Source organism: Protomyctophum bolini, assembly GCF_963924005.1.
Source record: "Protomyctophum bolini genome assembly, chromosome: 15".
In the NCBI taxonomy this organism is placed as follows: Eukaryota; Metazoa; Chordata; class Actinopteri; order Myctophiformes; family Myctophidae; genus Protomyctophum; species Protomyctophum bolini.
This window is the reverse complement of record NC_137876.1, coordinates 31,015,405-31,043,311: the sequence shown is the minus strand read 5'-3', so window position 1 is coordinate 31,043,311 and position 27,907 is coordinate 31,015,405. Positions and strand designations below refer to the sequence as shown.

Below are 27,907 nucleotides of genomic sequence, written 5' to 3'. Positions count from 1 at the left end.
AAATCAAGCATGTCAAGGTTAAGTTTCCAATGTGGTGTGGATCTGCTCACTTTATTTTTGTTTAAAAGTTTACACTTCATTGTAACCGTATAATAGAAATATCGGCGCTATATTGGATATTGGAATTTGTATTGCTAAATTATTGGATATCGGTTCGGTAGCAAAACTAATATCAGTCTGTTCCAAGTTTTTGCATTCAAACAATACGTTTGGTAGAATGCAAACAAATATCTTTAAACAATTTTTTTATTTAATTTCAGTTCAACTCTTAAGCCAGGAGTTCCCCCTCCTCTGCCACCTAAGGTGAGACCTGAAATACTAGTGTGTTTTTTAAATGTTTAAATACAGTATGTCTTCCGCCATTGCTTGTCCTTTACTGCTCATACTGCAAAATCCCAAGCATTAAGTGTTGATACGTACATGCAATGCACTTCGATGCAATGCCAACTTGTGCCTTGCAAGCAGAGCGTGCCATGAGGTGCACTCACCACTGGCATCACAGCTTACTGTTATGTAGACCTGTTTTTGACCTTATACCAACCTTGAAACGTACCTTAGTTACGTCACCAAGAATGGTGGTCCCTTATTGGCTGTTGATGGTGACGTCAAGAGAGGACACCCACAGCGACATACATACCCCGACATACATGCATTCCTACCCAGCCGCAGTACTTGCGCACTCTGCTTGCGCAAGTAATAATTAGGCCTAACTCATGCCTCCCTTACTTTTGCTCCTTCAGCCGAGGTTGAACAGCTCATCGGATGAGCTCGGCCTGAACGACGAGAGGAATCTGACGGTGCGGAGGTTCCCCAACTCGGAGAACGGACCCAGTCAGGTGGTCCGCAGACAGAGCACCCCGGAAAGAGGCAACAAGGAGGAGCACTCTGCCCCAGACTTCCTTTCTGTCAGCGTCAGCAGTCCTGGCCTGCTGTCTCATGCATCTGACCCTGGTGAGTCCCAGTGGCTCAGTGCCTCTGAGTCTGTACCTATGCAGGGTTACACATAGATACAGTGGCACAAGCTAAGCAAAGTTAGTACTAAAGTTAATATATTCCGTTTGGGATTTTGTATATAGGGTAAGGGTACCAGTCCAGTATTTCTGCAATTGACTATGTAAAATATAATAAACTCTTCTAAATACTATTTACCCTTAGACCGGCAAAGGATTATTGTATTGATTTATTGTACATATCCATGTGAAGTTTTTCTACACATTAGAAATAAAGTCCAAGCTAGAAGCATGCACATTTCAAAACAATATTACAGTATACAGGTGCTGAACAAATTTCGTAGGCAGTTCGCACACTGGTTACATACCAGTGTGCGAACTTCCTTCCTTCATGCTCCCAGAAGCAATTTATTAGACATACTGTACAATGTTGTGACCCAAACTGGACGCGAAACGTTGCACCTCTAATAAATTGCTTCTGGGAGCTACAGACCGTGTGCGTCACTGTGTGAACTGCCTTAGTTTTTCTACACACTCATTCACGTTTTCTTACACTTGTACATATTCACTTGTATGCAAGAACGCCCCAACATGTCTCTTTCATAAATACATTCATCTAAATAAGCATTTTTGCTATCTTTCCAAGCCCTCAATACATCAAAAAATGAAGGTAAGGTAAAAACTCGTAGTTTGATTAGTTGTCCGATCATAAACATAGAAAAGTAGACGCCTCCTTCGGCTCTGGGGCGTCTGTACTCAAGTGAGGGCAAGCTTCCACGTTGGTGCGTCACTAGTCTCGCGTAGCCAGACAACTATTGTGAGAGGCAACAGTCTGGCAACACGAGACTAGTGCTTCACAGAAGCTTCCATGTGTGTCACAGAGCGGATGTTCGGGTTTGACAAGTCCAGGAAAAGACGCACTGTGATTGGCCAGTAGTCACTTGGAGTGGCTGCGTGGCGTAGCGTGCCTTCTGCACTTGCGCCGCACTTGGGCCCTCACGTCGATACGCATGGCTCCAATGAACTGCAGCGGCCAATGAGGCATCTGTTTTTTTGTATATATCTATGACTGATACACACCCTGTGCTTTGCTCAACCACCTGACAGATAACGACTCAGACGGCAGTGTGAATGAAGGCAGTCCCAAGGAGCCACCCAACCGAGCGCACCGCAAGGAGAAGAAGGAGTTCCCTGTGAGTTAGAAGCTGTTGCATGACGAATTGAAAAGAAATGTAGGTCCCCCAGTCAGAACGGGCAGGCTTCTCCCTCTTCAGTTTCAACAGGTTGTGGGAGAGGTCCACAACCTGTCAGACAGAACAACAGAACAATACTGTGTGTCAATCCAGTAGCAGGTGACTGAAAAATATTTTGAATCAATACTATTACAAAGATCGATTTAAATTGTCACCAGTTTGAATTGATTTGAATCGTTTTACGATAAATCTTTACATGCCTACAAATATTTTCTTTGTCCTTTAGTGGATCTGCTGGCAGTCAAACAAGATCTTTAAACATCTAATTGCATTTTTTAGACAAAACAAATGGCAGCATAGTATGGATTGTTTGTTTTTCTTTTCCACATTGTTGAGGTCAGTCATTTTTAGTCCCAACAAACCCCAGCTCAATTCACCATCATTGTTCACTGGTTATTTGTTTATGTACCCTGCATCTATCTTAATGGGGTGGTTTGTGTGTCTCCACAGAAACCAGCTATCAACGGCCTGCCACCCACTCCTAAAGTCTTGGTAAGTGAATCTACTGAATTGTCCCCTCACAGTCCACCTATTCCTGGTGGACTGGTTTCAGTGGACACTACCATTAGACTCTGTCTGAATTGCTGCTGAATCCCGAACTTTGGGATTCAAAACGGACATTCCAGTCCCTCTCTGTGGTTATGGTGGTCTGACGTGCAATGCAGTCATCATCCCTGGGCTCACTTCCAGTTTCATGAACTTTGGCTGACATTTCTGCTGCTCCCGCAGTTTAAAGCAGTTGATTTGCCATGCTGAGTTGAGTTTTGTCTGTTGGTTGTAGATGGGAGCTTGTTTCTCCAAGGTGTTTGATGGCTGCCCCCTGAAAATTACCTGCGCTACATCGTGGATTCACCCAGACACCAAAGGTACAGATGGACTTTGACTTTGTGGAATTGATTGACAAGAGACGAGAGACATTCTGTTCTTTATGAGAAGAGGTGCATGCATATCCAAACTCAATTTATGATGGCCAATAACATGTCTGGAAATCCGCTTGCACACAGTGAGCTCTAGTGAAACGTAATATTTTATTGCACCCACAAGTGCGTGACGTTTCGGTCATTAGACCTTCATTCAGGATTGATGAAGAGCGTTTAGCTCGAAATGTCATGCAGGCACTTGTGGGTGCAATAACATATCAAGTGTTAACTGGAGCCCATTTCTACCTTGTTTACAGTACATGCTTTGGTGAATGGTGACACAGTAATACAATAATTTACTTTATGCAGAAATGTAATACTTTTAAACACGGGTCACCATGCCACTTTATTTGGTTACATCATTTTTGTTGAGATTCTTGTCAAAAGCATGGTGTAATGATTGAAGTATACATACGTCTTTACAGACACAGAGTTGCATACACCACCTACAGCAAATACTATATAGTGCCATACTGTCAAATGAAGATCCATACATACATGCTAATACATAATTGTTTAATCTAGATCAATATCTCATCTTTGGAACGGAGGATGGCATCTATACCCTGAACTTGAATGAGCTGCATGAAGCCACAATGGAGCAGGTAGCAATTCATTGTGCGGTTACACCCTTTAACATGTTTTTGGTTTACTTTCTAACTCACTAAAACACAGACTTTGACAGGCCTGACCATAATTCTTACCTGGTTTTCCCATTTCAGCTGTTTCCAAGGAAGTGCACGTGGCTTTACATTATCAACAACAACCTGATGTCTTTATCAGGTAAGTGTCAGACTTATCACAGCTATCTGCTTCACTGCCATAACCTGCTGCTGCTTTGTCCCTGCATTATCTCACTACCCAAGAGACAATCACACCTCTATCTGTGACTGTGGCCTTAAAATAGCATTCCGTTTGTTCTTGTTTCCTAGATCATCATTAAAACCTGCTATGCTTATAGCACAGTGACATGATTTTTTATTATTTTTTAAGACTGTTTTTTAAATGAAGAACCACTACAATATATTGATCTTTTTGAAGTTGTGGAAGCTCTTGGCTGCAGAAGCGACTGTGGGGAAAGAGTCATTGTTTGTTTTAGTACTCAAATAATTTTAAATAGGCTAAAGGCCAGAAGTTTTTTCCGATTAACACCTCATTAGCCAGGTTATTTTCAAATTTTATCTGAATATGGGATTTAAGTTGACTACAGGTCGCCTGTCAACATGGTGTTCCCAAGGTGTACTGACGGGTTTACCTAGCAGTTTCCCCCTCGGTATACTTAACCTCTGTTCTCTTCTCCTTTTCCCCTTTGGACACTTTCCTCTCGTCTGGCTTGACTTGATATTCTACTAACCGGCTTCATCAGAAGGTAATCATCCTTCACATCATCTTCACGCCTCTGTTCATTTTAGTCACGCCTAACCTCTCCAAATGTCAAATCTCCCTGCAGGGAGTTGAGGCTTAGTTGTCAAATTCAACATGTATTTACTGGAAAAGAGAATGGAAATGGAAAAATATAAACTTCACCAGTCTGATGGAACTTGGACCTATGGGTTATGGTACCAGGGCTGACGCCAAATAAATGCTGCCACTCTGCGTAACGGAACATCAGCTTCCACTTGCGCTATTGCACGGGCGTTATTCTGACGGGACAAATGTGTAATTTTCCCATGAGGACAGTGTTGCTGCTTGGAGCATGCACAAACTCTACAAAGTTGCAGGACCCATGCTGAGGTGCCAGTCACCTGTGCGCTGGCAGGTCGCTCAGAATGACAGTGATTACCAACAGAAGCATTTTGGGGGGCGCTACCCATGCATTTATCTGTGTTGCTCATTCCACGATTACACGATCCTTACGTGTGTGTGTGTGTGTGTGTGTGTGTGTGTGTGTGTGTGTACTTACATTTGTAGCTTACTGGTATGTGTGGTTTTGTGTGTTACGAATTAGGTGCGTACATGGTTAACAGTATACATGAAAGTATGACTATCCTTTTAGCACTTGGACCTGCAAGTGCAGTAGATGTGCTAGTGTTATAGGTCTCTGATGGCGTATAAACCACTATTCTGTCCAAAGCCATAATTAAGCTAAAAAGAAAGCCGCAACAAAAGCTATATTAACCACTTAGTTACACCCTCATGTTATGCATAGACTGGGGTAAAGCATGGGTAATGTAAAGCTATATTCTAAAGTTGACCAGGGTCTTGCAGGGGTTTATACTCCCTTCCCTGGTTTCCCTCTACATCAAATCTCCCCGAAAACATTTCATGTAAGTTTTTAGATGAGAGAATTAGACATTTTAGCCGAATGTTCACCTAGGTCAGGAAGGACATGCCCAGAATCGGGACGGTTGGGTTCATGTGGTTAACGGGGAATAAGTGACTTTGTATTCTATATAAACCCCAATTAAGTTTTACAATTTTGAAGGTCTTAAAATAAACAAAAAGCTTAGGTTTGAAATCTTAAAAAGACAACAAGGAAACCACAAGGCGGTGGACATTTCCACAAGTCAGGTGACATACAGTATGACTAACTTTATTCGAACGCTGCTCAACTTGTAGGCTCTGTCTGCTTGCTGCATCAAGTACGTTAGTTGCGCAACATACAACACACTGATGCAGTTATGTCCAAGGTGTGATATGTACTGCACTGTATATATGACATCATACTATGGTTACAAATGGTAGAGCCCCCACACCATAAAAGTACGGCCCCCGGCCCCTTGGGTTTCTGAAAATGTGGCCCCCTGAACAATTTAGTTGAATAGCCTGTAGTAGTGGTTAACCATAGATAAAAAACAACATTCAATTGTCCACATTTACAAACAAATGTATGTGTTGGGTGAATACATGCACATCACCTCTAGTATTTCTTGCACTCATCCCTTAACAAATTTTCTCTTTGCATCATTTGTCATCTATTTTAGTAATTTTACGTCTGCAAAATGTTTGTACAGATTGAAATTCTCATACAGTGCAAATCCAATGCAACGATGTGAAATTATATATCACATAAACATGTTAAGCTATCAACCTAATAATGTGCTATATATTGCCCCAGGTAAAACCTTCCAGCTATACTCCCACAACCTAATCGGACTGTTTGAGCAGCTGAAGAAGCCGGGCCTGGCTGCTCAGTTCCAGACTCACCGCTTCCCAGACAAGATGCTGCCCAGGTTAGAATAGCCAGCCCTGTTTTTACGTCTCTCTTTTTTTTTCCAGAGAAGGCTTGTAAGGTATTTTTCACAAATTCATTAAACTGCACAAACTCCTATCTGGCTTAGTGTAAGTCTGCCATTGTCATTGCTCATTGGTTTACTGAGCTAATATCACTGCAGGACAGCAACTGGTCCAAATCATGCTCCTACCTTTCTTCCAGTCTAGTGCTACACTATCATCTGTTTATGTCACCAAGTGTCTTGTCATTTTCCTCTATAAATCAAAAACACAGTTAATTGTTTGCTTTAGTTTGGTAGAAAAAGAAAAGGCTTACATCCTTGAGCTCAGATGTCATCAGCTCCTTTATGACCAAGCTGACTGTTTTCTCTCCTGCAGGAGATTTGCCTTGACAACTAAGATCCCGGACACAAAGGGTTGTCACAAGTGTTGCATTGGTGAGTAGCGCTCCATCCTTCCAAATCCCCACCACTGTTTGTTTTCATTGACTTGTCTCTATCAATGGACAGTCCACTCTTATTAGTCTTTGTAAACACACTGTTGTCATCTTATTGTCAAACTCATCTCATCACCAGTCAAACTAACTCTTGACCATGGTTACAGTTGCTGATGAAGACAAAATGCCCTAAATATCTTCCCTGACTTTAGTGCAATTATTGAGTGTACCCTAACCCCCCCCCCCCTCCCTTGCAAGTTAATTCAATGTAATTAACATTACTGCAACCTGTAGTGTTCAATATTAGTCTTTTTAGGGCATGACTGTTCAGAAGAGTGTCTGTCTGTCTTGACTCTGTCCCGACCTAATCTATTGGATCAAACTGATCCAATCAATGGCAAATTTCTTGCCATTGGCAGTAGGTCACAGAAGTACCCCCCACACACACACACACACAAAGTTTTGAACAAAAAGCCTCAAATCATGAACTCATCGAACTTACGTGAAATCTTTCACAGACTTTCCTACTAGGCTGAGGAATATATCCCACCCTTTTCACATTGGGCTGTTATAGTGCCACCAACAGGTGGATTTTAGCAAAACCCATTTTTGGAACAAAATGCCTCAAATCATCCAATTGCCATCCAAGGCCTAAGAAGAACCACACATTGGCCTATTATAGCACCACCAGGAGGCCACAACCTGACCTGCCCTGGTGGAGATCCTTGCCCCCCGAGTGGCACTTTATCTAGTTTATTATACTTTTTGAAAGTAAATTAGTCTCTGATCGATCAGGTTGAAACCTTGCCCAAATTTGCAGTTCTACATCATAGATATGTCAGACATAGAAGATAGTCTCAGGCTAGTCACATCAAGTCCAAGATCCACATTGGAACATTCTCCTTGTCCTGGCTTCTCATCCAATGTGTCTAGCTTGTTACTTTGTTCATTGTGAGCATTTGATGACAACTCAAATACTGAAACTCACCTTTTTCTTTCACAGTGAGAAACCCATATACAGGTCACAAGTATCTGTGTGGAGCACTGCAGTCTGGCATTGTCCTGCTGCAGTGGTACGAGCCCATGCAGAGGTTCATGCTCATCAAGGTCAGTTGATGATTTCCCTCCAGACCACCATTGACCACACAAACCGGCATGACACTATTTCAACATTATTTCAACCTCCATTGACTTTGAGTATAATGCTTGATTTCCTTGTGCATCGTTTTTTTTTATTCTAGGGCTGATTAGGGTTGTTTACATTTTCTTATTAATTAATTTCGGGAGAATATGCTATTATAATTTTTTGTTTAAGGATAAGGGGTAAGGCAAGATAGGGCCCTATGAGTTTCTTCTATGAATCTATCTGCAGCAGGTGTGCTTTGTGCATTGTGCTTTGTGCATGTGTTTTTGCTGCATGTGTGCATCTGTGAATATAACGTATGTCTGTTCTCCCTCCAGCACTTTGACTTCCCTCTGCCCAGCCCACTGAAGGTGTTTGAGATGCTGGTGGTCCCAGAGCAGGAGTACCCCATGGTGTGTGTGGCCATTAGCCAGGGCACAGAGCCTGGCCAGGTGGTGCGCTTCGAGACCATCAACCTCAACTCCTGCTCCTCCTGGTTCACAGAGATGGGAACAAGTAAGACTTGTAAGGCGACAAAACGACCTTCGGTCATTCATTCCCAATATGGTAGCTGGGCTACACTAATAGTCAGGTGGCTGAGCAAATTACTGTAAATACTAGTGAACATGTTATGACTGAAAGATACATTGTCGGAAAGGTTATTGTAAAAAAATATATATACCAGTGAAAGATTATATTAAAAAAAATGGTTTAATTCAAAAAGTTAAACAAAATGTATTGTCAGCACAAAATATAGATTTTGTTCATTCATATCGCAACCTAATTCTGCACAGTTTTTGGCCTATTTTCCTGTCAGGGATTCATGCTTATCTGCTTCTTCCACAGCTAATCAGCAGGTGGATGCTATTCATGTCACCCAGCTGGAGAGAGACACAGTGTTGGTGTGCTTGGACCGTGAGTATAACACCAGAGTTGCTGCTGATGTCAATATACAGCATTGACACACAAAACGTATGAGAACCAAGACTTCAATCAGATGAATTTTATGTAGAACTCTATGTATGTTTATGTAGAACTGTAACAGGAAGTCAGCGGCTCACCTGACATCATGCTTGCCCACAATTTTCCCTTCGATCTAGGATGTAGTATCTAGTATTTAGGAATACCAGGCAGAGACCGTTCTATTATTACGCTGGCTGTATGCCTGAGGCGACTGTGTTTTGAGCAGAGTGTACTGGTATTCTGTAGAGCACTTCCTGTCGCCTGTAGGTGTCAAGACCGTTGCTGGTGAATATCCATGTGTCATAACTATGTATAGTTAGGTTTATAGTGTGTTTTTTTGTCACTCTACTTAATCTACATTTTTATTATTATTTCTGCATCAATAATGCAATACATAATTAAATTTGTGTATGCAAAATTATACTCCACCCTCTCTACACCAAGTATTCTAATTACCTCTTCTGTGCTTTTAACACTAGAAAATTTGAAGATCGTTAATCTCCAGGGCAAACTGAAATCCAACAAAAAGCTGGCCTCTGAGCTCAGCTTTGATTTCTGCATTGGATCTGTTGGTAAGATTATATAATAATGTCTTAAAATCTGAGTCATAATGTGACATACTATATACAGTATAAACTACCATATACTATGTTACATATGTCTACATTTGCCATATTTTACCATTCAAAAGTGAATTTAGTGTTTACATAAAGTTGTGACTGTGTACTACAGTGTATTCCCCTGACTTATAATGTCTCAATCCTCAAGTGACATTCGATTTTCTTCTGCGTGTTTCACGGACGCTGGATCTCTTTTTTTCTTCTCTATTGTTAGTGTGTCTTCAGGACAGTGTTCTGGCCTTTTGGAAACATGGTATGCAGGGCAAGAGCTTCAAGTCAAATGAAGTGAGTATCTAATGACTAAGAATGCTGGGTGTTGTAGCTAATTCTTAACACTGGTTTCAACACTTTGAATTTAATATGAACAGGAACAATTGTAATGTAATCGTAACTGTTTCAGCTGACTTTCTTTATTAAATACGAAATAATTTTTTATATAGGATGAATATTATGTATACGACGGTTAGATTTTAGAAACCGATCATGATTACTGATATGGTTATAATGTTCCAGCACGGAGCCAAACAGACCTCTAATTGTGGAAACTGTGTGTAGTTTCTTTCACATTCATGAATACAGGGTTGTTTGTCCTACACACGAACAAACACCCAACGGCTCTTGTCAGTATTGACCCCCCTAGCGCTGGTTGTTTACATGCATGGCTACATGGTGTAGATGAGCCGGGGAGATTATCCCACAGGTGGAGCCAAACAAAGTGTGCTTTATGTCCGCGTCAGGTAATGAATTTGTCCACCTTGTCACTGAGGAGTTTGCGTTAACCAGATCACGAGGCACAGGTTTTGGTGCACAATAAAAGTTCAAGAGATCACTGGGAGGTGAAGCGTTGAGTCTTTATGAAAAGAGATATTGTGGGAGATGGGGGCTGCCCTTTTCAAAGCCCACGCCATGTCTGACAGCGCCCGATGAAACACAAGGCTCTGGTCTGGACTCCTGCCCAGCTCTGCTTGATGGCTTCCCCCAACAGCCGAGCACACGTTGGGATATTTTTTTTTAAATGTCAGAAGCCATGCAAAATTAATGTCTGTTCATAAATGAAACTGTGTAATGCAACAGGTGAGGGCTGCTAAATAATTTAGCCTTTCCTTTGTCTCTCGTTATGATTCTCTTTAAAAAGGCGAAGGCATTCAAGGGGCACGTCATTGATCTGCGCTCGCTTCACCAGGTGCTTCTCTGAACACCCCAAAGCCTTGTTCTCAGATGGGACTTAAACGGATCAGGTCTCTCATGGGGGGCTAAGGACTTACGCCTAGCAGGTGTCACACGTGGGCTTGTGTGCGTTTATTGCCACACAAGTCACTCAAAGCAGGTTTTGGGGGCTTGACAAGTTGCCAACACGTGGGTGATTTTCTTTTAAAGGGTTAACGTTGGGAACTGTCAGCCCTTTTATCTGGTGACTTAGCATAGGTAAGGTCCAAGTGTACACACTAGTAATACAGTGTCCTGGAGAGCGGACACTCACCTGCAGCCTGAACCACTTGATTGTTGTTCTGAATAGAAGGTACATGTATATGCAGTACATGCCCAATACTGTTCACCGTTTGGCCATACTATTTACACCTGTTCTGCATATATGGAGCCGGCCAGTATATCTACATCTGACCTCACAGACTAATTGTTTAACTCCTGCTTCTCAACTGTGCCATATTTAGAAGCTGTTGTTTCAGCGCGACCTCACCCTTTGGGTCGAGGTCTCTTCTCGCCCTCGGGGCGTCTTACTGGTTATTATTATTTACCTTTATACTTTTATTTTTTGTTATACCTTTCTATATTTCATTTTCTTTGTTTCTCTCATGGTCTGTATTTTTCTTTGTTCTATGTGAAAGCAATAAAAGTCAAATTACTCTACAATGCCAGACTAGGGGTCTGAATCCCTCTGGGACCACCAGTGCTAAAAGTTTTTATTTTTATTGTAAGGTTCTTTGAGAAAAAAAAGCACCTGTCAAGTGAAGGGTAATCTCGCATTGCCAGACTGTTGCCTCTCGCAATTTTCAAATGCTTCCATCTCAAGCCCACCACACACCGTCTGCGACCGTGTGCGGCGCGGCGCGTTGCTGCGCGGCGCCGCCTGGAAAATAGAACTGTGTTCTATCGGCGCGCCGGGCGGCGCGGCGCGGCTCCGCGCGGCGGACGGAGCCGGTGTGCGTTAGGTTCATTGAAAATAATGGAGGCGGCTGTGCGCGCCGCGCGGGGGACGCAGCCGGTGTGTGTCGGGCTATAGTCTGGAGCAACGGAAGCTCTATCATGAGTATGTGATAAAGCGCTAAGCAGAGACTCCTCCCCACTTCCGTCTTTACAGTTGCGCAGATTTATCCTAATATAAATAGAAATCATCTAAGCATATATAGCTTGTTGCTTAGCAGCAAAGGAAATTTTTAAAAAAATGGTATGGTATGTGGTAGACTTAAATACTTTGCATTGCTTCTTCCTTCAGCAGTACTCCATTTACACAGGAGACCAGCTGTTTGTACGGTAGCTCATGTCTTGATCAATACCCCCCCCCTCTCCTCTGTTCATAGGTGACCCAGGAGATCTCTGATCCAAGCAGAGTCTTCCGTCTCCTTGGATCTGACAGGTTGGTACTCGGACATTAATATTTTGTCGTTAAACAAAGTATTAAACTTAGCAAGCATGCAAAATGTATTGGCTTATAAAAAACATCTCACCTAATAAACACACAAATACAACCCTGTCGGGTTTACTTTCAACCTTTTCCTATCGCACTTTATCTCGCTTCCCCTGCTTATCTCCCACTTAATTCCATGCTACCGTTGCTCTGGTGATTTACTGCTGCCCTCATGACCTCCATAAAAGCAGGGCACTCTGATAACAGCGAGGGATTGAGTGAGTGTCCTCCCACTGGTCTCAGTATTTTCACATCACCTGGTAACCAGCAAAACAGCCCACTCCTCTCCTGGGTCCTACATGACCCACAGAGCCCTTCTCCATATTTATCCCTGGTGGTTCTCCCCTCTCTTCCTATCTTGTACAATGCCAGAGCTACAGTACCCGCCTTCTGGCCTTCTGTTGTCACCCAACCTTTCTCCTTCCACAGCTGTCCCCTGTTGACCCTGAGCCTCTGTCTTTCTCTCCCCCTTTATCACAATCTTTCTGTTTGCCACTTTTTCTCGAGCTCTGTCTTGTTTCATATTTGTCCTATTTTAACAGTTTCCTGTCAGTTGTCTGGATATTCTAACACTTTCTCTCTCTTTCTGACACACACACACACACACACACACACACACACACACACACACACACACACTATATATATATATACACACATACACATACAAATACACATATACATACACACACACACACCTTAAATCAGAGAATACTGTCCTCTGTCTGTCTGCCACATGAGGGTAACGGGGACCGGAACGCCGGGTAGGGTCAGCGCATTGGAAGGGTGCGTGGGGACTTTGGTTGGTTCCAGCAGATCGGTGCTTTGCCCTGGACCTTGCAGATTACTCGTTTGTTGGGATCCTTCCTTTCATATTTTTGAGTGCCGTTTTTTTTAATTTGATTTCTTTTCTACGTCATAGCTTTTCCTGTTATTGACGACATGCTGTAGTGAGATTTATTTCGAAGGAGGTTATCTTCAATGAAGCGCAATTAAACGTCATCGGTTCTCCCTGCTGCACCCTGGTCTCCCGGGCCCAGCCCTAATCCTGTGGCGCCGGAGCAACTGTGTGGTCTGCCTAGCCTTCTCCTCCACCCATGTTTTATTCACTGTCACCTGGGCACTGCCAGCCTGGTGTGTGTGTCCTCCACACCTCTGTAATTTCATCTGATGGAAGGGACAGTAAAGACTGTACCTCGTACGCTAAGCCCTGCTCATCTGTCAGCATTACGAGACGCATGGCATCTGTAGATGTAACCCTTACTGTCATTGTGATCTGGCCTTCATCCCACTACTGTCTTCAGTCTGATTGAATGCCTTCATTTAGCTCAAGGTTATACTGTACTGCTACGACGTGGTTCTCTGAGCAACAATATCATATGACAATATCATGGGCTGACCTTTGCCATTGCTTCTGAAATTGTTAATCAAATTTCAACTGTATTGATATGCACTTTGAAGGCAACATGTAATAGCAGCACCCTGTTTGTCATATGTCAGCTACATATTTTATATTTAAAGCGAAATCTCTTTAGAGACCCATCATCGCCAAATCTTTAACATTGGCCAAGGTTTGCGTTTTTGACTGAGACAAGGCTATTGATTATATTATGATCACGGTGCAGGGCCGCACAGGTTTAATAGGACGGCCACAAAGTTGGTAGCCTATATAATCAATATTTTGAGATTGGGGTCCAAAGCCAATTGCATATCATTTCGGGGGTCCTTGACATGAAAGGGGTTTGAGAATCACTGATATAGCAACATAGGTTTTTCAGAAAACTGTTGTATAATCGGCCTCGGGTCTTAATGGTTTAATGTGTGTATCGCTGTTCTAACTGCTTTACCACTGTGTTCCTCTGACAGGGTGGTGGTCTTGGAGAGCAGGCCCACGGACAACCCCACTGCCCTGAGTAACCTTTACATTTTGGCAGGTCATGAGAACAGTTATTAAGCCCTATCACCATCTCCAAAGACTTGTGGACAACCAGAGATGTGAATAGGCTGCTTCAACTTCTGGGAGAGTTTACCAGCCTGTCAGTATAATCCTTTCACGTCAAGGGAACACAACTGGCTTGAAGAACCAATTTAAGTGGAAATGTTTGTTACTGATCACAGGATCCACAGGTCAGTAAAGAGGAACCGGGAAACTGCAAGCCACGGCCGCCCTCAAATACGGATCCATACAACAGCTGTAAACCCTGCTCTTCATAGGACAACACTGAGGAGATTTCCTTGAGCCGAATATGGAAATCACACACAAAGATATCTCAACTGAACTTTTGAAACCCAGTGACTTAACACCAGCCAAATCTTGGTAGATTTGGTCTGGCTGGTAAGTTTGTCCACCCAACAAGGCTCTGACCAGTAACCTGCTGCGATTCAAGGTTTCAAAACAAAAATATTTGGCCGTATTGGGTTTGTAAAATAGTGAAAAGGTGTCTGGTGAATTTGGGAAATTTTCTGCCAGGTGGCAGACTGCGGACTGTTAGAAACAGCATAGGTGTTATTTGACAAGTGCCACAAGTGCCATTAAAACACATTTGTGATAGTATTAGCAAACAGTGGGAGATTTTTTTTATTGTGGAGAACAAGAGGCTTTTGTAACACCACCGGCAATGACTGTTAGTGGGGGGAAATCCTCAAGCGGAGATGATTTACATGCTCTATCTAGTCAAACTAATAGAACGGTTTAAACAGATTTTAAAAAGAAGAAAAAAAACAACAACAATCCAAGAGTGATGTGGGTTATTTAAAAACGGTTATTTATTAATCTCTAAGCAAAAGGGTATGTTTGATTTAGTGGCCGTGATGTTCACAGCCAGCGACAGACAGGTGGAGTCAGGTGACAGGTGAGTGGGACAGCCCCACCACTCCTTCACATAGGATTAACTACCTAGAGGACTGCTTTCAAGCAGCTTTGGGTTAATTTACTGCTATGTAATATAGTTTATCTCTCTACCTGCTCCCTCCTCAGCTGCATTGTTTTTCAGAAGTTGAATATAATATCAAATGTTTTTCTTTAACCCCCCTCCTCACTTTTATAGACCTTTTACTTCTATTCATTATTTGCACCATGTAAGCACTTTTGTACATTTTTTATTTAAAATGACAAAATGAGGGACAATGCTTGGTTTTCATAACATCTGTGCATTCCCTTAGCAAAACCTTTAAAGGATGCTGTTTTTGTAATAAAAAGGCTAATTTTAACAATACAATAAGTCTTCCGACTACTTTTCTTTCATTGTGTGCATGCATTTGTGCACGGAAAACGTTTATCGTGTGTGTGTGTGTGTGTGTGTGTGTGTGTAAACGGTTTCTCCCAGGGTGTATGCTGCCCTTCAACTCCTTTCTATTGCTTGTAATGATGCAGATCAAGGAGCTGAATGTGATTCAACAGTTAAACCTGTTGTTTAACTGTTGGGAGTTAGTATACATTGTCCATTATTTACCTATTTAATTTCCCATTCCACTGACTTCACCATCTAGCACTAATTGGTCATTAAATGAAGGCATTCAATCAGACTGAAACAGTAGTGGTATGGCCAGATCCCACTGGTCAGGTTGTTGCTGTTGGCTGTTTTGGTCTGCCCTTCTGTTGGATGATCAATGATGGCATACTACAGATGGGTAAAAGTTAGGCTTGGAGCCCTTAAGTGTCACCATACAGTGTTTTGTGCTGAAAATGGCTGATCTACAAGCTCATTTGTCGCCAGGTGGAACTTGAAGGCACAGTAGCATCCTTGAGATGATGGATCAACATTTAAAATCACATTTTATTGTTCGCAGTGGTGGACACTAGTGTCAGTCACAAATATGACTTCAACATCAATATTTTCATTTGTGCATTATGCATACAATGATTATTTACCAGCAAAAAAAAGTATCTTTGCTGGCAAATATTAAAAACTGCACATCCACAAATTGTCAGTACTATAGCATAGGCTACACGATTTGAAGCTTTGCTTAACATATTTTGGTGCACCATTGGGTACCGCCCATTCTGTGTCAGTGTCACTGAAGCAGCAACACAACATGAACAACGTGTGTGTGTGTATAGGACTAGTAGGGAGGTGGAGTCTGAAAGTCGGTCTGTGGAGCTACTGGTGTAAGTGAATGTTCGTCTGTCCATCTTTCATCCAACACAAACCTGGAGGCTAGCCGATAGGCGTATGCCCGCTGTATGTCTGCTCTCTAAAGGTCCCACTGGAGCATCTATAACTAACGACGATTCACTGTAAGTTGTCTACCGTATTATTTGCATTAGTTGCCTGCAGTTAGGTTTACAGTAAAAAAATATACGATATCGGTGGTTTCTGGTTTTATGTTAACGCGACTTTGATACAACTTTAGGAATACTTGCTCAGTTGCTCATAAATACCGGCTTGGTATGACTTTATACATGGTCAACAAGCTGATCAGTTTTGATCTAAGATATAACTTAATTTATTCTCACGTCGGGTTTATGTTGAACTTGGCATATTCAAGGCAAGTGAAACACTTTGATTTTATTGCCACTTGCTTGCTCCAACAGAGCCAGCGTGGGTGTGCTATTCATGCATCTTGCCTGTATCCCCCTCAGAGAAATCATCTATTTGCAATGCAAATGTTTTCGTTACGTATTCTTACAGGTGTAACATTGCCTCCGGCAATCAAATACTGCCAATTTAAGACTGATGTAGCCAATAAACGGATACATTGCATTTGATATGATATTGCTTATATTCCGTTAGACATTGGACATTTTTAACATTACATAACTATTTTCCAAGCATACGCTAATTTAAATCGTGTTATACAGAAGTCCAGGACTCTATGACTGTAATGTATTTGTCATCTGCAAAGACTGCACAGACTCACTCATTCGTGTCTTTGCAGGGACAATTAAGTGGCCAGCTCTGTTGATGTGCTCGGTTTCTAAATTCTAGTCCTATAGCGGTCTCTGAGCCTGAGGATGGAGAAGTATGAGAAGATCGCAAAGATCGGTGAAGGCTCCTACGGTGTGGTGTTCAAGTGTAGGAATAAAGACACGGGACAGATTGTCGCCATAAAGAAGTTTGTGGAGTCGGAGGACGACCCCATCATCAAAAAGATTGCACTGAGGGAGATCAGAATGCTCAAGGTAAACATCCATTCTCCAAACTTTTACAATAACTTTCCATAGCCATTAGCCAGCCTATACAGTATACTGTATCAGGTTTTTAAAGACATGCTTAGCTTGCCTTACGATATACAATCTTGTATGTGCACGATAGGCGTTATATTAGCCATCCGCCTCTACAGTGAGAGCCAAATAAGCCACATTCAATATAATTTCATATCGCATGCATAGGACTAAACCTATGTCATGTAGCATGGATTATCATTACATGCCACATGACGCTTTATGACGCCTCTCCAGAATTCCATATCACAAGCCATATTAAAGGAAGTAGGCATATCCCCAAAATCACAGAATGATCGACATTTGTACTCAAAACTCAAAAGGCCATATGGCTAAACATTTTAAATTCCAGTATTGACCAGATACAGATAGCACGATTAAGCATGATCAGAATTTCTAAATGGACTGGATTCAGGAGAGTTGAAAAGAATGAGTTATATTTTTCCACATTTGGAAAATTTTATTGTTTGTGGCCGGCATCTTCTATCTAGGGCACCCTTTAATACCATCTGCACGTGCAGTGGTGGAAAGTAACTAAGTACATTTACTCAAGTACTGTACTTAAGTAAAAGTACAGCTTTAGTTACTATTTTTATTATCACAAAACATATACATGTCATTAAACTCACAGTGTGTCGCAAAGCTTGTAGGTCTGCTATTCAAAATATTTTTGAAAACTGAAATGGAGTAGGCTACTTTTACTTTTGGTACTTTAAGTATATGCTGATGCCAGTATTTTTACTCAAGGAATTTTACTTTTATGAAAGTTTATATACCGAGTATAACTATATATATACCGGTATACACATACACATACGCAGTACACGCACACACAAAAGGCTTTTTTTTCCTGTGTAAAGAGACAATAAATTAATTATTGTGCCAAATGATCTGTCTAATCTAATGGAAATACTCTTTTTAATTATTAAAACAATTATGGGCACAAAAAAACATACTGGTAATCAGCTTCATCATAATCAGCAGATTACCTTCTTTCTTGGTGGATTTATTCTCATTACAATTAAGTTTAAATTGATTAAGTTAGCCTAAACTTGTTTACTTGTTTAAATTCTAAAAAACTAAAACTAAATAATCTCTGCAACAGATTGCTTTGTTCCCTACTGGCCACCCTGGACATTAGATGCTATCCTCATAATAGGACAGGATGGGGGCAGGTTGTCATGGGCAACAGCCTTGTTTACTATTACCCTATTCTGTTTAGGTGTTTTTTTTAGTTTTTTTTTTTTTACGTTAAACCTCTGTCTGATAAGACGAGTGGGAACTTGCCCTGCTGAGCAAACACTATACTGTACACAGTCATGGAAAGTAAATAAGTACATTTACTCAATTTCTGTACTAAAGTACAATTTTGAGGTTATATATTTATATATTTTTCTTTACATTTTTCAATACTTTATACTCTCCTAAATCTCAGAGATAAAACATTTTACTTACTACTTTTTACTCCACTACAATTATTTGATAGCTTTAGTCACTAGTTACTTTGTAGATTTATATTATTATTAATACATGATGTAACTATACAAACACTATACTCTAGATATTCAAAAAGTACATTTTGATGCCAATACTTGTACTTTTACTCAAGTATCCCCTCCCCCAAAATACAGACCTTTCACTTGTAACATAGAATTTTGTCATATTGTGGTCTGCCACTGTTACAGTAGGGTAGGCCTACTTCTTCTACTTGATTGGTGCAATTGTAAAAAATACTGTATTCCCAGATTACCCTGCTGTTACTACCAGGTAACAATTAAACAAGCCTTCGTTCCACGATGACTAATTACAAACCTTTGTTCTTGGTGTTCTTTGTTCTGCAGCAACTGAAGCACGCCAACCTGGTCAATCTGATTGAGGTGTTCCGCCGCAAACGGAAGCTGCACCTGGTGTTTGAGTACTGTGACCACACTGTCCTCAACGAGCTGGACCGCTACCCTAGAGGGTACGGTACGCCTGTCTCACTGGCATAATAATCTTAATTTTCTAGGAAAATATTATCAAGAAAGATATACGAGATGTTTTAAATTGGAGATACCTGTATGTAATAGTAATGAGAGGGAAAAGTGTCAACAGGAGGGCTCACATCCAACACAACATGGAACCAGGCCAGGACTGTACATTTAAGTGGACTGTGCATTAACTGGTGGAGACACCAGGGTGCCGCTTTTTACTTGCATATTAATTAGGACTCGCACTATATTATTAAGGACTTGTGAACTGTACATATGTCATTGTGGTACAATTCTCCCTCAATAGTTGACTTATTCTTAATCATCATGCATGCTACCCACTGCATTAATCTCTGGTGGCATTAATCTCTGGTAATCTCTGGTAGTAGCAATGTACAAAACATAGGATAGACCACATGTGTTTAAATTAAATTAGGTAAATCAAAGTCTATGACTATATTCTTTGTTGACCCCTTATAAATTTTACATTGCCTTCATTAAGTCCACTGAGTGATCTACTTCAGTCGTGAAGCAGAATGTTAAAGGGGAAAGTTTAGGAGATAAATTAATTAATAGGTGATTGGATTACGCAAAAGGAGGGTGCAAAGATATGAATGGGGTCTTCCATGTGCTATAGTACACAGTAGAAGTATACAGCCAGTCAGTAATATTGACATACCAAGAATTTACAACAGGGCATGGTCCTGTGTTTCAGTACCAATTCATCCTGTGTTGTGTATACGGTATATCCATGGTACACTATGCACTGTGCTTTGTTAAACTCCTGACAACTACAGTGCTCGTCTCCAGGGAAACTGACCTGCTCGTTGTGGAATGTTTACAGTGATGTACTCCCAGAATGCATTGCTGGTAGTATTGTTGGTACCCATTAGGCTCCTCTTCATTTTTACTGTGTTTTGCTCTCCCTTTCTCTCTCTCTCTGGCCTGTAGCCTCCTGGCCACAGTGGACTCAGAAACCGGGGGCGGAGACTGTTATTGTCAGTCACAAGTCTCGATTTAGCCATTTCCCTGGCAACACTGATAGATGGTCCCTGAACCAACAATGCCTTAGTGTGTGCCGAGCATCGCAGCAGCTCACAATAGGAATGGCAGGTCTCTCCTCTCCAGTGACTCTGTCCCTCCAAAGCCATTTGACAGAAAAGAAGATGTCTGAAGAGCAGAGTTGCAGAGACAGTGTAGAGATGACAGGAGAAGTAGAAAAGATGTGCATGCAAGAAGGAAAAGCTTAATAGGTGGAGAGTTGTCATTTATGGGTTAACTTTCTTGTTGAAAATGACATTTCAAAGGGAGACTAATGTCAAGGAGGTTGCCTTAACTAACGGCATAAACAAAATGCTCTTGATACAACCCCAGCCCTGTTTTTTATTAGGTTCATCTTTTCAACTCATTACAGGCCAATGATTTTGAATGTGCTTGTGGGATTTCAATCTTTTGGAAACTAACGCTTCTCCTTCCATGGTCTGCAGCGTTCCAGTGCACCTTGTAAAAAGCATAACCTGGCAGACCCTCCAAGCTGTCAACTTCTGTCACAAACATAATGTAAGTGGTGTTGATATGAACTTGTTCTGAATGGTTACTTTCTCTGTGGTTAAACTGCATTCTTCCCATTTGCTCTGCTCACTTTTAAAATTTGTTTCTATATTCTATTTCGTACCACATGAAACAAAGGGGTTTCTATTTGTGCATTTAGGATAGCATACACAGTATTATTTATCATACCGACTCACTGTGTTGTAGCATTTTCTGTTGTCCAAACTTCTCAAGTGTCCTGCCCTCCCCCAGTTCCACCAAGCCACTGGTTTTATGGCTTTTCTTCTTCTTCTTTTACAAGAATTCCTTCCCCTGCCTCGCCAGCAGTTAATGTATCACCTAGACACAACAAACTATGGGGGCCCCTTTAACTGGCTGAAGAGCTAAAGTCCAGGCCTCAATGTCTTTAGTTTCTCTGAATCATACCTATTTGTCACCAGATTCTCAAAAAACACAATGGCAATGGTAGGACGTCTTTTGAGCTCATAGTGACTGACTGTATTTTTGTTGTTTGTTTTCGACCCTTGGCAGTGTATTCACAGGGATGTCAAACCAGAGAACATTCTCATCACCAAGCATCAAGTTATCAAGCTCTGTGACTTCGGCTTTGCCAGGATACTCAGTAAGTGGTTGCGGTTTTAATGGGACATTTCTTTTCACATCCCCTCCAATGTGCCACCTAGTGGTCATTGTTGTACGTCATTTGGCTATTTAAGACCAGGAGTATTTACAGCACAACTTATGTGAAGCACAGCTTACATGTGGAGCTGTTGGACAAAAATAAATATGATTGAACGGTTATCTGCTTTGTAAAAAAGGTTGATTGAGATTAGTAAGGATTTAGGTGCACCATGGCACTTGACTTTGCTACCATTTATCTGCAAGTGATCATATGCCTAAACCTAATCCTAAACCTAACCTCTGTAAAACTATACCTAAACCTAACCTTAGCCCAGACTCTTCTTCAACAAAGATGGCGAAAGCAAACATTCTTTGTTTTGTACTTATACATACAAATGTATGGTACAAAACACTGAAGTCCTTCAACCAGAAACCTAACCTCAGTAAAACTATGCCTGCCCGGGAGCCAATCAGACACATGGTAAGGCGGGTCCTGGATCCTGGAGCTTTGGTGGGATTCCAAATTGAGCCTCTCTGAATTCAGTTGGACTCTACTGTGTATTTTGAGGCAGTAGGAGGTGCTCTCAATTTTGTGTCTGAAAGAGTGCAAGAGAACACACACTGTTTGTTTGTTAAGGTGCAGGGCAACAGAAAGGGTTGGAAAACTAAAAGACAAAAGAAAGTCACAAATGTAGCTTTGTTGCAAATGATCACTTTGCTACTACGTAGGTCTGCTCAGCTTACTGTTTTGTATTAAGGGAAGTTATCATTTCTAGTACTAATGCTCGGTTGTGAGGTGTTGCTAGGGACGTAGATTTCACACTAATCTATAATTGTGGAGTGCCACAGTTTTTGTATTTTTCCAGTTTTTCATGTGTCTATGAGGTGACAGTACTTCTTTAGACACCCTGGAGTCGTTTTTATGTGCAATGGTGTATTAACTTTGTATTTAGGGTTTCTTCCTGGTGGCTGAAGTGAACCCTTGACAGTCAAACCACACTATAAGCCCCTCCCCTAACCCCTCCCCCTTTATCATACAACACCCCTACAGGGCATAGGCAGACTGTCGTGCACGTGCCCTGCTGCGCGCAGCTTAAAAACCGGGTTTTTAGACAGCTGGTGGATGGAAAATAAGATCCACCTCCGCGCCCGACTGACGTGGAGGAGAGCGCGTCCGGGAAGCTGTCCGTCGCGTCAGTCGGGCGCGGAGGTGGAGCTTCTTTTCCATCCACCAGCTGTCTAAAAACCCAGTTTTTATGCTGACAGCTGTGGTGCGGCTTCAGTTCAGGTGGATCACCACCCATCACCACCCACCAGGCAAACCAGGCATACTTAATGAACTGGTGTGCGTGCCCACATAAAAACAACATTTAACAAATACCGTACACTTTTTTGAAAAAATTATACCTCCTTATACTGTATAACAATAAGAACTGATGATCATGTTTTAGGGTGGAAAAAAATCACAGCACTCCATCTTTAACATATTGTTAGCCATTAACCAATGATACACTACAATGACTGTCCATACTGTATAGTACATTATACATACATTAACTTCCTCTTTTGTTTATATAAGTGTAAACATTTACCCTTTAAACGTTCCTGTGCTGTGTCTGTGATACCAGCTGGTCCCTGTGATTACTACACGGACTATGTGGCGACACGCTGGTACCGCGCCCCTGAGCTGCTAGTGGGGGACACACAGTACGGCTCCCCTGTGGACGTGTGGGCGATCGGGTGTGTGTTTGCTGAGCTGCTGTCAGGGATCCCCCTATGGCCTGGCAAATCAGACATGGACCAGCTCTATCTCATCAGGAAGACTCTGGGTACGCTTAAGCAGAACATTGTGCTATTTCTGATACCGATTTTCAGATTGGAGTTCCAAGAAAATGTTACTACTCAAGAGTTGTAATTGTAATATTTTATGGATGTAGCCTAATGGTGAATTACTGTGACGAACAACTGCATTGCTTGCTGAAGCACTGATAACTGAAAAAAATGTGGGGCTATGCATCGCATTTTAATATTTTCAGCAAGTAAAAAAGAGGAGCTTTATGTTCGTTCTCTGTCCTCTACAGGAGACCTGATTGCTCGACACCAGCAGGTCTTCAGCAGCAACCAGTTCTTCAGTGGAGTGTCCATTCCCGAATCACAGGAAATGGTGAGGCGAAACCACATAAGAAGAAACATCGAAAATACATTGATTCAAATTGCATTAACAGTTTGCAGGACGGGTACAGTTAGAGGAAAGTACAGGTGCTGTACTCGAAAAAAGATTGAGATCTAGATTCAGACACCAATGCAATCTCATTTTGTGAAGAATCTTGAAGAATCGTGCAGTACTATTTGACTGTCCAATTCATTTGAGTTACTCTTATGTTTTTGTTTGTTTTTGTAATAAGTATTTTCATGGACAAAATGTGAATAGTGTGAGAATCGTCACATTTGAGCTAGAATTATGCAGCACTACAGCCTACAGGTACAGGCTACAAACTCTGCTAAGAGGATAAAACTAGAAAAAGCACTATAAGACTTAAGTTACTTACTACTAAGACTTAAGTTGTTTACATAAGAGTCCTCCATTTTCAATTAATCAAAACATGTAAGAGAAGAAAGACCATCATATAACACGCAAGGTTTTATATCTTAAGATAATCATTGTATAATGTACTGTATATCTATAGGAACCATTGGAACAGAAACATCCTAATCTCTCACACCAAGCACTGAGTCTCATGAAGGTAATGATGGTTTTCTTTTACATTTATAATGGCAGTTGACTGTATTCTGACATGATGCAAGTTAAGGGATATGTACAGCAAACTATGCATCAGTCTCTGTCACCCTGCCTGGGTTTATTTTGCAATGCTCGCTATATATCCTGCTTATCACTTGTCTACGTATACAAATTGAATCTTTAATTTGCCATCAAATTATTAATTTAGAAATGATTGTACTATTTTATAGGTTTCCACGTCCCTAGCAATTTAAAGAGAGGCAACACAGTTCAGAATTAACAGACAGCAGAATGCCTTTATTGATCAGAATCAAGGCCCTCCGTTAAGAACTTAGGCGTTACCTCAACTTTGAACAGCACATCAAGAAAGTCATTCAATCTCTAAAATAAAATCATTTCTATCCACTCCTGACCTGTCAAAAGTCATACAGTACATGCATTTATCTTCTCACGCTTAGACTACTGTAACTCCCTGTATACCTGCCTCACAAAACATCCATTCATTGTCTTCAATTAGTACAGAATGCTGCTGCTCGCCTGTTAACACCCTAATTGCCTGGGGTTATTTAATTATTTAATAGCCCGGCGTTTTATAGTAGCGGAGCACTTTTACTGACGGACCGGATGTTATCCCGGATGTGGCTGTAGCAGTTAGATGTAGCCAAAACACTCTAGAGCCGATCAACAACAACGGGATGTATGATTAAATCTACCGCGACTAGCAACGGGACCGCGGTGGGCTGTCTAAAACATGATCTTTTCTTAGAATTGGACGGGATGATTTAGATCAAGAGTTATTAACGTTTTCGATGACGTTCCACTGTTGCACAACATCGAATGATAAAAAACATTTTTGATAAAACTTCGTCCTGGGTGCTGGGTGTTACTATTTGAAAGGACGGTGAACTTCGTCAGGGCGATCGGGGTGTTAACTGGCTCCAGGAAATTCGACCACATTACCCCCATTCTAGCGTCCCTACACTGGCTCCCAATCTCTTTCAGAATCGATTTCAAAATCCTTCTCACCATATACAAGGCCATATAAAGTTTTATTATTATTATTATTACAATAGAAATCAGATAACATTATTGTCAGTTTAGAGCATAAAATGCTGACATGTATGGAACTCACGGGTCAGTATACTGTACAACATACAAGTCTAAACCACTACGTTCAGGACGTTGATAGTCCAAGCTCAAGTTAGGTAGGTATACTGTAGGTAAGGTAGGGTAAGTGATTTTTTTGTTTTGTTAAAATAACAAAGACTTGAACTCCTAGGGTTGTCTGAGGATGGACCCATCCGAGAGACTGACATGTGAACAGCTTCTGGAACATCCCTACTTTGATAGTCTTAGGGAAAAGAATGAGACCATGTCAAGAGAGCATGAGCGTACAACCAGCAAGAGGGTACGGTTACCCCGGAAGCACCTCCCTCCTGGGGTAAGCCACTACTTGTTACTAGTGAAAAGGAACCACTCCATTTGATACAATTTTTTAAATGCACGAAGCACCATTTTGTTCATTTTTTTTTCTTTTTAGGAGGAGGCGCTAGGGATTTGGGTTAATTGGGAATGTTTTAGTTTGGTCATAAACCTTGTAAGTCAAGTTAAAGCACATTACTGCAGAAAAGAGGCCATTGCCATTTAAAAACGAATTTGAATGTGTCATCTAGAATTGCTGACATCGATTTATGTTTTCTTAGTATTTACCGCAGCTTACCAGCAGCAGCATCTTTCCAGCTCTGGACAACAAGAAGTACTACTACAGCAATCTGCGCAAGTTCAACTACCATCTACCAAACATCTAGAATCCCAGTCTGAAACACTTTGAATAAACACCTCAGGACGTAAAGCTGATTGTAGAAGCACCTTGGCTTTTATTATAAAGCAAGCAATTGGATTTAACCAAACTCTCACTCTCTATATGGGGTGTCTCGTGTCTGACATCATTCTATGCACTATGTCTACTAAAAAGACCAATGCGTTTATAAATGTTGCCTACATTTTGTTGTATTGTTATAAATGCAGGTGATGACAAGGAGCAATCCACTGTTCTGCTTGTAGATGGTCAGTAGACTGGAGGTACAGTTATAATATAAACTGCCTTCCCTAGTTTGCCAAATGTTTTTTATATATTGTATACAGTGATGAACTCAGTATGAGTGACTTAATTGTTTAGTAGCACATTGTTTTAAGTAAGTTATATTAATGAGGAAAGCAAATGCTTTGGCCTTTTGTCAAATCAAGTAAATGAAGCAGATTAAAATCACAGAGCTTGACTTTAATAATTGGATGTTCATCCAGATATGTATCTGATGGCTTTTAATTGACACACCATTTATTCCAGATGGACAAATACAGGAGTCACAAAAACAAACAGTACTCATTGTTTCTGGAACTCTGGTGCTAAGGATGTTTATAGCCATCAATCTACCCATGCACATGGACAAATGCCAAATCAGTTTGAAAATCATCAGCTTTTTTCAAAAGGGTTGTGAATTACTGTAAAACTCAGAATGCATTTTCTTTATGTACACCAGTGATACTCAACCTCAGGCCCGCGGGCCACATCAGGCCCGCGGGCCACATCAGGCCCGCGGGACCATTATGACTGGCCCACCAATGAAAATCTAAAAAAAAGAAGAAAAAAAATCTGGAAAATGAAATAAAAATAAATAAATCTGAATGAAGTTATCTTTAATTACATTATTATAAGTAATACTATTAGAGTTGTACTATTACTCGAACGAAAATAAAAGCTGGGGGGGGGGGGGGGGGAGATGCAATGCAAATGAAAGACATATACTGTGTATCCCTATTCCCTGACATAATTTTATACCTAAACGGACAGAATTCTATTTTATTTGAATGATGAAACCCAGCTGCCATTAATAGTTGGAAATGGAAATGGAAATTGCGGAAATTGTAATTGCGGAAATTGCGGAAATGGTGGAAATGGAAATTGCGGAAATGGAAATTGAGGAAATTGCGGAAATGGTACTTGCGGAAATTGCTCTTCACTTATAGCTATCTATTTTCAGGTAGATTGTTTTATTTTACTCAGTCAGCCATATCACTACTCATTTTTTTTCATGAAAAAGGTCATAGCTGGGTAATCTATTTTCAGGCAAATTGTGTTTATTGTATTTTATTTTACTCAGCCATAACAATTTATTTTCTGTTAACCAACTTGCTGGCTGGCAGGCAGGCAGACAGCTACTCATAGACAGGCAGACAGACAGACTCTTTGTGTTTATGCAAGAAAATGTAACACATTTATTTATTTACATATTGTGTGCATGCACATTGTACTTTGATACATTTTGCGAAAATAAAGCAATTGAAAGAGAGAAGTTATCAAGTATCATTAATGTCATAATTTTATCTACTGGCCCCTGGCCCCTTGCCATTTTTGTAATGTGGCCCACAGGTAAATCTATTTGAGTATCCCTGATGTACACCACAAGTGGCATAAACTTTATTACTTGTTGAATGTTGATATTATGAACTATAGACTAGTTTACATGAATAAACACTTTTTGAAGTCGACAACATAAAGTGCTGTTCAAATACTGCGCTTGTCTTTCACTTTACTTTGTCATATCTCTTTAATTGTGCATCGACCCCAAAGCTGCTAAAGTCCTAGCATCGCATTATGTCATGACTTCCATTGTGATAAACCTTACAGGTGTTTAACTTCCATTGACTTCCATTGTGATAAACCTTACAGGTGTTTGACACATTTTTTAACCCATTTTAGGCGGGAACCCCTTTTGGC

At 41.1% G+C, this 27,907-nt stretch overlaps 2 protein-coding genes across 9 annotated transcripts in view; both read left to right on the top strand.

The window, feature by feature from the left end:
- The window catches only part of map4k5 (mitogen-activated protein kinase kinase kinase kinase 5), a 43,694-nt gene extending 28,390 nt beyond the window's left edge, over window positions 1–15,304 (top strand). For 4 of the 8 annotated variants that reach the window (XM_080784636.1, XM_080784637.1, XM_080784633.1 and 1 more), the window contains 16 exons: window positions 261–303; window positions 741–951; window positions 2,058–2,143; window positions 2,654–2,695; window positions 2,985–3,069; window positions 3,649–3,728; window positions 3,846–3,906; window positions 6,182–6,296; window positions 6,676–6,734; window positions 7,737–7,840; window positions 8,195–8,372; window positions 8,703–8,771; window positions 9,299–9,391; window positions 9,654–9,724; window positions 11,977–12,032; window positions 13,950–15,304. In XM_080784636.1, the coding sequence (XP_080640762.1) occupies window positions 261–303; window positions 741–951; window positions 2,058–2,143; window positions 2,654–2,695; window positions 2,985–3,069; window positions 3,649–3,728; window positions 3,846–3,906; window positions 6,182–6,296; window positions 6,676–6,734; window positions 7,737–7,840; window positions 8,195–8,372; window positions 8,703–8,771; window positions 9,299–9,391; window positions 9,654–9,724; window positions 11,977–12,032; window positions 13,950–14,037 (1,441 nt within the window). In that variant the 3' untranslated portion in view covers window positions 14,038–15,304. Of the gene's footprint in view, window positions 1–260; window positions 304–740; window positions 952–2,057; window positions 2,144–2,653; window positions 2,696–2,984; window positions 3,070–3,648; window positions 3,729–3,845; window positions 3,907–6,181; window positions 6,297–6,675; window positions 6,735–7,736; window positions 7,841–8,194; window positions 8,382–8,702; window positions 8,772–9,298; window positions 9,392–9,653; window positions 9,725–11,976; window positions 12,033–13,949 lie in introns of all 8 variants that reach the window. The other 4 variants (XM_080784635.1, XM_080784634.1, XM_080784632.1 and 1 more) reach the window with 1 other exon arrangement.
- Window positions 15,305–16,174: 870 nt separating this feature from the next.
- Window positions 16,175–27,904, top strand: cdkl1 (cyclin dependent kinase like 1 (CDC2 related kinase)). The gene is made up of 10 exons (XM_080784646.1): window positions 16,175–16,320; window positions 17,012–17,205; window positions 19,089–19,210; window positions 20,705–20,777; window positions 21,300–21,390; window positions 23,018–23,218; window positions 23,471–23,553; window positions 24,077–24,133; window positions 25,409–25,570; window positions 25,833–27,904. Exons 2-10 carry the CDS (start codon window positions 17,038–17,040, stop codon window positions 25,935–25,937), a joined length of 1,062 nt encoding a protein of 353 aa, XP_080640772.1. The 5' UTR covers window positions 16,175–16,320; window positions 17,012–17,037; the 3' UTR covers window positions 25,938–27,904.
- Window positions 27,905–27,907: the final 3 nt, after the last annotated feature.